This window comes from Myripristis murdjan, chromosome 10, assembly GCF_902150065.1.
Source record: "Myripristis murdjan chromosome 10, fMyrMur1.1, whole genome shotgun sequence".
In the NCBI taxonomy this organism is placed as follows: domain Eukaryota; kingdom Metazoa; phylum Chordata; class Actinopteri; order Holocentriformes; family Holocentridae; genus Myripristis; species Myripristis murdjan.
Genome location: NC_043989.1, coordinates 14,342,562 through 14,354,910, shown reverse-complemented (window position 1 = coordinate 14,354,910; position 12,349 = coordinate 14,342,562). Strand labels below are relative to the sequence as shown.

Here is a 12,349-nt window from a genome sequence, read left to right as displayed (position 1 = left end):
CTATCACCCTTCCCTCTTAAGGTCATGTGCACTTTAATTGTGATAGGTGAGCTAAGCTGCTATTCAAAGGCGTATGAATCAAACTTTTACGTCTGTGCTGCCAGTCTGTGGCCCTTGTTTTCTTTTTTTTTAAGAGGCAAAGTACACAGTCCTTTTCTATCATTGGAGCATAATATAAGTTATAGCTAAGAATAGCCACAAACTAGCTCAGTAGAGAAACAGGAGAGCTAAACCTGTGCTACAATGTAACGCCTTACACCACTGTCAGTGTTCTGTACCTGCTACAAAGTAACCATGCTGCGCTAATATTTTCTTCGTCATTCTTTCCGCCTTGTCGCGACACTGACGCGCTCAGGAAATAATTGTCTCACCTCAGTTCAGTGCAATTTAGAGTTATTTCGCATTCGCAGCCGGTGGTTTCTTCATCGAGCCATTAGGGAATTCATGCGGCTTCTGCTCTGCTGCTGTTGTATTCAAGCCCATCCCCCATCCGCATCGGTAGCGAGAGAAGTTAGAACTTCTGTGTTCCACCTTTCCTTTCTGCTCTTTGAAAAATTCCTCGGAAGCGATAATGGATTCACTGTAAGCGCTCTTCGCTTGACAAGCTTCCTCCCTCCTTCCCCGGTTCAGTGTGGCCACGAAATGCACTGCTCGCAAGAGCCCGAAGTTTGGTCAGGGAAGGACAACAGCGTTTCGTTTGCCCGCCTTGCAGTTGGCTCTACAGTTCAGCCTGCTAATAGAAGTGCCGCCCCGGAACCTGAATAGTTCCTAGGACGAGCCTATCAGGAGCACTGTCCTCATTAGCGGCCCGAGCCCTTCATCAAGAGCCATGCCAGGTAGTCTACACTTCTGTATTAACAGGACCTAACACCTTAATAGGACTGAATGATGCTTTTGGAAATCTAAAATTAGTTGTTAACTGTAGTTTTGTATCATAACTTTTTAAAGTGTCGAATTTGTGGGTTGAAGATTTTATTTTTGACACCATTCATTAATTTGATGAGGAGTAAAAACGTGTGAACTCAGTGTGTGTGTAATGTGTAGTGGGCAGAAGGGCTTTACCTTCAGGCCGGTACTGAGCAATGATAGTGACAGTCTGACCAGCCCTCTTCAGTGCTGCAGCTGCCTGCTCATGGGTGGCATTTCGTAAGTTCACCCCATTCACCTGCAACAAACCGGGAATAGAGAATCTCAGCAATAAAACCCAGATCAGATATTCATGGGCTGTCAAATTATGGATTTCTGCAGGGGAACAGAGTTTTTCATGTTTACCAATAAGTCTTAACAAGGAACAAAACCTATCCTTAAAGCAGGGCAATAAATTGATATTATATTGATATTGTGATATCCGTCTAGATAAAGCCTTTATATAGTCATGATATGACATAGGTATTGTCTTTTCCTGGTTTTAAAAGATGCATTACAGTAAATGCATTGCCTGATGAACAGTCTCACTGTGTAAATATCTTGTGAAAGCACCAATTCCCTCAATACTGTAACAATATTAATATCAAGCATTTAGTCGAAAACACGTGATATTTGATTTTTTCAGTTTTTTCAGTCCAGTTCAACTGGATTGTTTCGTTTTAGTCTGTGCAGATAAGACCTGGCCTTGCTATGATGAGGAGTCTTATGACTAAAAAAAAAAAAAGTCCCAAAGGGGACCAGTAAGTGCAGTTGTGTTTCTAATGCTTTATCACATGAAGCATTAGTACCAATAAGAATATTCTAATACAAATGAAAATCATAAGATCTTTACCACCAGTACAAAGATAGGCATTTGGTTTCACCAACTTGATTGATTTCAGAAACAACAAGAACTGTCTTTAGCGCTCGCTGTTGAAAGAAAGTCTCCCCACTTCTGGTTATCTTCATATTTTATTTGACTGGAGTGAAAAGATTTATTTACTGTCAGATTTATTGAAACTTTCCATAGAATGAATAACACTGTGATGTATCTTAAAAACAGTTTTCCATGTATTTTGACTGAGGCTGTAAAATATTTATTTATGCTGGCAACATTTCACAGCACTGAAGTAAAACAGAGCTGTGCCTTGAGTTACAGTATGTTGTGATAATGTTTTGAGTTATTAAATGTTTAAGTCAAACAGTAAAAAAAAAATCTATTTGAATGCATCATTGCAACATTGTATGACTAAATACCCTCTGGTTAAGGTTTTAGTATGTAATCAATAATATAGTACATTGATTCCCTTAGGCAAATTCTCTTCATTATTTTGAGGTGGTTAGAAACCCCTCAGCTCTACCTCAAACTGATCATTAGCTCATTAGGTAGTTTGGTAGATCATTACGTGGTTGCAGTTCAACGGGGTCGAATTCAAGCATGATAAAGGTTGAGATACTGACTGATAAAATCCGGTCACCCCTCCTCAGCTCGCCACTCAGGTCAGCCGGACCTCCTGCCAGGATGAAGGAGACGAAGATACCCTCTCCATCCTCGCCGCCAACTATGTTGAAGCCCAGGCCTGTGGAACCCTTGTGCAGCAGCACCTTCCTCGGCTCCCTGTCAAACAGAGTGACAGCGTCAGGGTGAGGGGCAGGACTGAGAGCACAGGAGAGGAAGGCGGAGACAGGCAGGGAGGGTGCAGGAGAGAGAGAGAGAGAGAGAGAGAGAGAGAGAGAGAGGGAGAGAAAGATGTAACCAAAGAAGAAGGAAAGAAAGAGATAGACAGAGGGGGAAACAGGGGCAGTTTAGGAAAACAACTTCTTCTTCCTCCTATGGTTTATGATCCTTACATATGGTTTACATTCAATCCAGGCAGCCACACACAGACAGCTTGTAAATCTTTCTTTTTGCAGTGGTATATATTTTATACATGTTTGAAGTTAAATACTTTTGAATAAACCATTTCAATAACTTATCTACAACCGCGGAATTGAATTGAATTCACCAGCATAATAAAATGGCTAAACATGATATTCATATAATAATTATACCAATAAGGATAATGTGCATCAAAGTGATAACACTGTAAACAGTATCACTGGGGCAACACTACTCACTAATAACACAACTAGCAACACAAATAGATCCAAATACCAAATGTTTCCCATCACATTTTCCTCTTGGCATGACAATCCCATGGCAAAGAACACATGTATACACACGTAAATACTTAATCTGGTATATACATTCTCACATTAATCTACACAGACACAATGAGCAATCTCATGCTTGACAGACCAGCTGGAGTTCTGTTTTAGCTTTAGCCACTATGAGTCATCCTTCGGCAGGCTATTCAGACTGCCTCAGCTTTAGGATGCTAGAGTGGCCAAACCACTGCTATGGGCCATCAAAAGAGAACATGCTTCAGACAAATGCAAAAACACACTCTAGGAAGCCACACGAAGAAGTACTCACACACACACACATGCACACACATACACACACACAAAGTCGCCTCTCTTCACAGAAAACGCCGCATGGTTCCCATTAGTGGTCTTCTCTTGCAGTACTCAGCCTGCGGTCTACAGGAACAATTCCTACTCAATCCCTAATGGCTACGCTCTAAGTTGCTGTTGAGACCATTTTTCCCATCAATTGCAGCCTAGCCAGCATTTAAAACATTTGGGATCATACTCATGACTACACTGGAAACAGCCTTGATCACTCCACTAAAATAGATGAAGAGCCATGGAAAGTTCTAAGTGGCTTGGTAGCATGAGTCAAAACGTACTTTAGAAATGCTGAATAGTGCCTTCATGAGTATGTTTATGTATTGTTAAACATGCAATAGACAGTTCTGTCAGATTCACTGAAAGCAAAATTAATCTAGACACCGAGAGCCTTTTGTACAAGCAACGACTAAGGCAGAATCTTTAACAGCGGTGAGCACAGTAGCAGAACAATAGTAACATGGTGGTTCTGGGTCTACAGCACTCCACTTAGGTTTGTGTCTATATGGGAGGTCCAGTGAGAGGTTTAAAGTGCCCATACTGCCCACACTTAAAACATGCACACAATTGCCTCCCATGTCTTGCACTTTTTCCATAAACCATTTTTAATGACCCTGAACACAACATAGGTTTTACAAATAAAAGCTCAAAAGCATTATATCACAAAAGCCAACTGTCTTTAAATGTGTTAAAAAAAACAGACTCGTCAAAGCTCAATATAACCTTGCATTGCAGCTTGAGCTTCCCATCCCAGCTCGACGAGGCACACAGATCTCCATGGTTACCTTAGGTTCTGGTGTTTGCTTCTGAAAGAGCATTTCCTAACTGTGCGTTCAGGCAGGGTCCTCACCAGCGACATGGAGGATGAAATGTTCACCGTGAACATGGCGACTGTGACACATCACTCTGCTCGGTGTTACTCCTCTACCCCGCTTCCTATCTCTGGCCCGCCACTGAGAGGGGCTACAATTTTTAGAAGCTCTGGTGCACGGGCCCTGGTGTTCCCTATCTCATCCTGTTGGGCTGTGATGGGAAACAGCTCCTCTTTGGGCTGTCACAAATCCTCTCTCCCCATCATCACTTGCAAGGCAAGACTTAACCCTCACCCGCCCACGCAAATCATCCCTGGGTTGTTCTACAGGAAGCGGGTAGAATCACCCACCTCTCGCCACTGGTCTTCCTGTCAACAGGGCCGCATTGCATCAAAAGCATCAGGACAGGGATGTGTAGATGTGGAGGCTGTCCAAATCTGATCCTTTAGTTACAACATGCTATCCCTTGTCTCTGCTCTGGCATCACTGTTGGTCCAACCTCTCTACACGGCACACCAGCATTCCTGTCCGCCAGCCTGGCCCTCTGGAGACTAGGCAGACAGATTCCCACCAGTTGCTTGCTTATTTGTCAGAGTGTAAACAAATTGAGAAGCTCAGGAGCTGAATCTGACTTTCAGGCCTTTGCCATGACCCTCCTAGGAGTCTGTGACCTGAACGCATGCTGGACAGCGAGCATGGTTTTCCTCTCAGCAAAAGAATGTATAAGCAACTGTGCAATATTTGAACAGCAAACGGCATCTGTTTATTATCTTATTGTTGGTGGTGCTTGCCAAGGGAGCTGCATGCTTGTTTATGTGTCGCTGGGTACAGAGTTCGGCCAACCATGAAACCATGCGGCATTATTGCACATAAGTGAAGTAGCATATGAATGGCCCGGGCACTTTGATGAAAAAAAGTGAGCGAATTCCAAAGGTTTTGAACGCAGGGATCAAGCACTCCCTCCCTATCACGGGATGTACCTCCCCTCCCTTCCCCCTTGTCTTTTCATCCATGCTAGGAATGTAAACAGTTATAGAGCTGTAAAACCCTTTCTTTCTGCCCAGCCATGTCTCCTAGGACTCTCTCTAATTCAGTATCCCCCTCCCTCCTGTATTCTCCCTGTCTGCTTCAATGTTTTGGCTGAGGCGGTGGCAGCTCAATCCTGAAGCTGTGAATGGATATTTGGGCTGTGGGGTTCAGCGGGTCATGCTGCCCTGGGCTCAGCTCAGTAATTGGCTCTGCTTGGCTGATTACTGGTGGACACTGCAGATGGACGCCATTTTCCACAAACAGACACTGCCTCTCACAGCACTTTATCTCTGTCTTTCCCTGCAAGGATCACACAAGTGCTTGTGTATACAGACGTATACAGATGAAAAAAAAAAAAAACTGCTTTATCTCTCTCTTCCTTTCCTCTGGTTTCACTGCTTAAATTTTACCTATAGGTTTTCTGCAGCTGCCTCTTCTTCACAAGCTGCTATTTCTTTCTAATTTGACATGGATGAAATTGTATTCACTGCTAAAGTGACAAACAGTTTAAGATATCTCATACCTCTCAGTGTGGCTAAGAATGAAATAGAAGTGATGAATGATTAACAGTTTAGAAGCGAGAAATCAGCTAAATCTGCTTTACTTTAAACTCTGTGTATTAGCACTGTGGCCTTTGAAAACGCTTACTAGAAGCCAAAGTATTGATTACTGAAATCCTGCATTGACAAGTCAAAGGTTTCTGGTGTGTGTGACGAACACACATAGTTACTGATTTGCTTGTCTGCCACTGCAGTCAAACTGCTGTATTTACACAAGCTATTCTTTAAAAAGGATGGCTAACTAGAAGCATTGTTCCATACTTGCTTAACTGCTGTGATCCTGATATGGAGGGGGGGTTATTTGTGGACTCATTGTTGCCACTGTACACACCAAACACACACGGATTCAAACACAGAAATCTCTATCTCTAATTCAGGCTAACAAGGACAAAAACAGCCAACATGGCTGGTGAGGATGCATCTAATGACATCTCTGCAGAAGGGGGATAATATCAGATGGAGAAGGGAAGGGGATGTCGGGGGATGTGTCTGTGATGACACCACTGAGGGGGAAGTGCAGATGGGCAGAGGGCCGATACGAGCTCTGACTCATTCCTCACAACCAGCCTGCTCCACTTCTTTGGAAGCCTGTGCTTACTATAGTATCCATCTAAAATAACCCCTCCCGGTCTGAGTCAATGGAGATGCTGTTGGGGCTGTAGGGAGGTGTCTCCTATCTGCCTGTCAGTCTGATGGAGCTGGATGCTGATCTGCTGTGATTGGGATCAAGTCTGTTGTCAGCCATGATGTCCTCAGAGACAAAGGCACTCTATTCTGATTATTAAACAGACATGACATACAAACCCACTGGGGGCAAACAGGTGCATGCATGGTTACAATATGTAAGCCATTTGCATTTGCACCGGTGATTTATGTGCTGTCTGGTTTAGAGGATACATACCTCCAGGTATGTGCACATGTCATCATTGTGCATTGCACTGCATTATATTGCATTGAGTATGCAATTTTACAGTATGTGTGTTCTCTATGTGCATATGTGTCAGCACATTATGAGCAAATGTCTCAGTATGTCAGTGCATGTGATTGGGACTGGCAGCATGGGCTGCCTGTGAGATGAGGGGGGTAGGACCTGAGTGCATGGCCTGGTTTTCCAGCATGCAGATGAATCATGACAGCTGCAGGAATGTCCGCCGCTACTCGCTCGCTGGCCCGTGCTGGATCAGCCTCTCACTTCCCAATACATTTATGGTAAGAGCAAGGCTTGGTGTTTATATTTACATAAGAAGAGCAGCAGGCAAAATATTCCATTGCAGCAAAGCAGTATCGGTGTGTTGGGTGGCTATGGTTAGCTCTACACCTCTTTCCTTTGCACTGTCCTTTGATTCTAACACCACAACCTGCTCCTGTTTACAGCCATACACCAATACATGAATCTCTCTGTCTCTCTCCCTCTTTCTCTCTCACACAGACAGGCAATCACATATTGGTACTGGTGCATGACATACATGGTGCACAATCTGCACTACCTTAGCAATAAACACATTACATAATGCATTGGTCGACACACAGCAACATCAAGGCATTCATCCATAAGGCAATGGATGACGGATGTGCTGTGCACACTGTAAACATGACAAACATGGAAGACATAAAAGATAAAAATAAAAAAAAAACAGCTCTTGCAATTCATAAATCTTTCTCAACAACACAAACACAAATTAAAACATGGCCATTTTTGTGAATATTCATAGTTTTGAGCAGTGAGGACCGGTAGCTTGGCCAGGGACAAAGGCCTGGTTTTAGCGATGTCTCTTGACAGATGGAAATGAGCAGCTTGTGTGAGCGTGAAGCCCTTTCGGCCTCACCCCTGTGGAGATGTGTTTGTGAAGAGCAGGTATGACTCCATCTGAAACTGCAACTAACAGTGCGCTATTGTTTTAGATCTATAGATGCAGCCAAACTGGTAGTAAACGGATGGACAAATGATGACTAAGGGATAGACATTTTAAAATATGAACTGTAGAAAACAAGAAAACACAAAGGGAAAAAATAAATAGGCTAATTTCCCATGAAACATGGGAAACGTATGTGTACTACAGATTTGGTATTGTATTTTTTCAGCACAGTTCATATGCAGTGATAAAAGAGGATTACTAAATCACTGCATGTGAGAAGGTTCAGGGGAAAGCGGTGTGAATATGTCATCCAAACATGAAAAACAGCAGCACTACTTAAAAGCTCTTGCACACAAACAAGGAAAGGTAGACATGAGGTGGACTGGGACAGAGGAAACATAGATGTTTACATACTGTATAGAGGCAGAAAGATTAAAAGAAAGCCTTGCTTCATAACAAGAACTCCATCAGCACAAATATCAACCCTCCATCACACCGTCCTATCTCCTCGCTTCTGTCTGTTGCCTTGTTTCTGCTCTCCATCCATCTCCTCTCCTCGTGTCAAAGATAATTCATGCACAGATGTGCTACACTGTACCAGTGGTGAGGCAGGTGGCCCCGTTCCCCCCTTGCCCTGCCCCTGCAGTCTGATGCCAGGTCCAGATGCTGGGCTACGTGAGTGGCTGAAGGTGGGGCAGCATGGGGGTATAGAGAGGAGGGTTAGCTAAGCAAGGCATGATGCACTAGGTTAGTACCTGCCAGAGAAGGGGGGCGGACCTTGGCACAAGGGAGCAGGGGAAGGACAGAAGCCTCTGTAGAGGGCCTGGGGCACCTTGCTGTCCCCAGGTTTGTGGATGACACTGTAAATAGGTTCAGCCCTGCTGTGGGGTACAGGAACAGTGAATGGGACAAGTGTAGGATACACAACAAAGCACAAATAGGAACAAACACAAAGACGGGACAAATGCACATGTAAAGCATGTAAACATCTTGTACAAGGACATTACAGTGCGACACAACAAACAAAGTCAGCCAGTAACATATGCGCATTCACTCTGAAAAAAAAAACAAAAAAAAACAGAGGCAACGATCCCTGCATGCAGACAAAGATACACACACACGCACACACACACACACACACACACACACACACACACACACACACACATACAGGAGGAATACAGCCTACTCTCTGGAGCTGTGGGTTAAGATGACTCAAGGCCTATTGGACACTCAAATCAAGCCTCTATAAATGCTACTTCTGATCCAGCACTTGGACAGGAGGTCAAAGGTTAAAACATAGTCAGAACAAAACAAGAAATGACAGAGCCTGCTCTAAAAAGCATCTGGTCAGCACACAGTCACCACACACTGTCCAGCAACAATACTCTTTACTCCACTGGGGACCTCATGTGCTAAAAGAAGTAAACGAATGGCGAGGGTTTGCCTTGCTTCCTGTCACACCTCTACTGGCTGCTTCACAAAGCACAATAAACTTCATAAATGAAAGTTCCAAGAAAACCACACCATGAAGTAGCACCTGAAAAACAGCAAGCAAATGGAGGCTGCTAGGAACAAAGCATACTATAGATGAATAAGCGGATGAATTGCTTTTAGGAATGAGTAACTTAGTCATAAAAAAAAAAAAAAAAAACACAACCACATAACTGTGTCTTCACCCACACAATGTATATCTGGCAATTGCTCTTATTATTTCAACAGAATATCCACAAGCAACCCATGTGCTATTATCTAGTCAAACCTTGACAAACAGAGCCTATAGAAATGGAATGTATGCAAAAAAAAAAAAAAAATTTCTGGAACAACCAGCCAGCAACTGACCTTGTGAAGTCTTCCTCCCCCAGCATGTGGCGCGGGACTGGCGAGTACCTGGACGGGGTGACTTGAGGCGGCTGGTACACTGGCTTGGGCTCCATGCCCCCCATGTAGTTGTGGCTGACATGGTTGTCCACCATGGTGGGGAAGGCTGGAGGGAGGGCCAGACCAGTAGAGGGAAAGGAAGGATGATCACAACACAGGCACCACCAGGAGCACAGCACATCACTAGAGGGGGACCATCCTGTTTTCTCACCAACTATGTTCCCTCAGTGGATTTTTTTTTTTTTTTTTTTGTGAGGAAAACAGCCCCATGTTCCCTCATTCCAAGAATAATATTCCTACCTCTTTTTTTTTCTTTCTATTTATTAGGCTAAATCTCCATTTATTTTTTTTTAGGTACTAGGGCAATGTGCAATGCAACACGCACTTTATATTCTTGCATAATTGGGTACTCTCTGTATCATAAAATTACCATTGTTGGTATATAATCATATATTGCAATATGTAATCGGGTAATGTGCAATTTTCACTAATTAGGCACTGGGGCAATGTGCAACGCAACAAGCACTTTATACTTCTATATAACTAGGTACTCTAGGTATCACAAATTACCATCGTTGGTATTAGATTATTGTAATATGCAATTGAGTATTAGGCAATCAAAATAGCACTTTATATTTTTTGGGCAATTTGCAATACAATAATGCACTTTACACTTTAGCACTTTGCACTTTAACCAGCCCCTCGACATATAATTTTAGTGTTTAATTTAGTGTTTAAGCTGTGGTGAAATGCGCATGGTCCCCTGAGCCTTGGCCTGTATGTTTTATGATCAACTATGTTGTTTGTCTTGTCTTGTTCTGTTGTTTTGTTTTGTTGTTATTGTGAATGAATGTTGTACAACACCAACCTGCCCATGGGACTAGAGATGGAAATTAGCCACACGGCTACAATCTCACGTGTTTACATTTATATGTGCATTAACATGTACTGTCCCATTTCTTTCTTTTAAAAAATAAATAAATCTACAAAAATCTAAATCTATATTAACACAAATTGATAACCTAAAAGTATATATTTTGCATTTCCCCTTCAGGAGATCAATAAAGGTAAAATCTAATCGAATCTAAGATAATTTAATGTCCAATAAATAATATCTGAAATGGTATTTGAAAATGGTTTATAGAAGAAAAAATACATTGAGGGCCCTGGGAATACAGATACACTCCCCAAAGAAGGCAAGGGAGACACACTGTATTCTACTGTTAGCATGAACCAAAAATTGCACACTGACTACCAAAATATAAATAAAATATGAAATCACTGTCACTACATCTTAAATTCATTATGTATGTTATATTGTGTATGTTAAATGTCCATCTTGTATTGTTAATACTATTAAAAAAACTACACTGACTTTTGGGGAAATTGGCTCATGTATCTTTTGTTTATGGTAGATTAGATGCATTTCTGGCAGAAATCTCTGTTATATGCAGATGCTCACATGTTAGCATACACAAAATAGATATGGTATCAGGAGATATATAAGTAATCCAGAATTGCTGTTATTTTCTTCCCCTGCCAATGCTCTCATCACAAATAGGGCAAATTTACCAACAGATACATTTCGAAAAAGTTGGTGTAGTCCTTTAAGATAATTATGCAATTTGCCTACTAGTGGTTGAACCCAGGGCAGCTCACAAGGGTGAAAACCACCTCTTTCCCTGAGCTTTACATTCTTTATAGAGGCAGCTGAGTATGACAAAACTGTTTCAAGTGCAGATCGTCTGATTATGGGTCATACTGTCAGAGCTGGCTTAAGTCTGCATTCATTAAAATCCCTGACGACTGCAAATGTTTAGAACAAAAAAAAAAAAGAAGCTCAGTGGCCCCTCTAACATTAAATCACTGTTTTGTGGAAAACTGTGAGGCAGGAGCTCTAGATCGTGGGCTCTCATGAGCAGGTGGGATGTGAGAAACCATCCACACTCAGTGGGAGGCAGAGATCTGGGCTTGTTGTTGCTGTGGGAAGCAGTGTGTGCGTGTATGTGTGTCTATGTGTGTGTGTGTTCACTGTGTGGGTGTCTGGGCATAGCGGTATTGGGGAGAGAACAGTGATCCAAAACTACCACTCATGCAGGCCCTCTGAAACATCTCTCAGGAAGATAAAAAGATGATGCCTAGCACCGAGTACAGTAACATGGACCTCGATTTGTAATTCACCCTTTACCTCACATCAAATACACAGATTACAACCTTTTCCTCTTTTGGAGCTTGCTTATGGATTACTGACAGACATGAAGACACTGTAGATCTGACACGGACTTCAAGCGTTCTGTGCACAGGTTTAGTGGTGTGTGTACTGTTACTAGGATGACTAGAACAAGAAGAAGCAGATACGTACTGCTGGAGTAGTCTGGAGGGGCATACATGTCATTGAGGTGCACAGGTCCTGGCTTGGCCACCTTGAGGTACACCATGTCAGAGGTGTTCTTCAGTGCTGCCACCGCCTCCTCATGACGCACATCCTGTAGGATGATGTTGTTCACCTGAATGCACAAGGAAGAGAAGCAATAAGGGGAGAAAAAATCCTTACATCAACACCGTACAGTCTTTACTGTATAATAGACCCAGCTTATTCCACACTGCAATCTGAACTGTCACAATGTCTCACATCACATATACCTGTATAGCCTGCAGGCATTATGAGATTTCAAAATAAAATCCAACAGAAGAGCCACGGGTTGGCGTATTGTGCAGTTTTAAGAAAGGTCAAAAGTAGTGGGAAGAAATCCTGAAGATTCACAGAATGTCTACACTTTCTCTTCTTAGACTG

General features: G+C 42.7%; 1 protein-coding gene across 2 annotated transcripts in view; it reads right to left on the bottom strand.

Moving 5' to 3' along the window:
* Positions 1-12,349, bottom strand: part of dlg3 (discs, large homolog 3 (Drosophila)) — an 80,908-nt gene that overhangs the window by 13,555 nt on the left and 55,004 nt on the right. The window contains exons 10-13 of one of the 2 annotated variants that reach the window (XM_030061712.1): positions 11,918-12,062; positions 9,517-9,661; positions 2,368-2,563; positions 1,063-1,165 (exon numbers count right to left, since the gene is read on the bottom strand). In XM_030061712.1, the coding sequence (XP_029917572.1) occupies positions 1,063-1,165; positions 2,368-2,563; positions 9,517-9,661; positions 11,918-12,062 (589 nt within the window). The remainder of the gene's footprint in view (positions 1-1,062; positions 1,166-2,367; positions 2,564-9,516; positions 9,662-11,917; positions 12,063-12,349) is intronic. The other variant, XM_030061713.1, reaches the window with a different exon arrangement.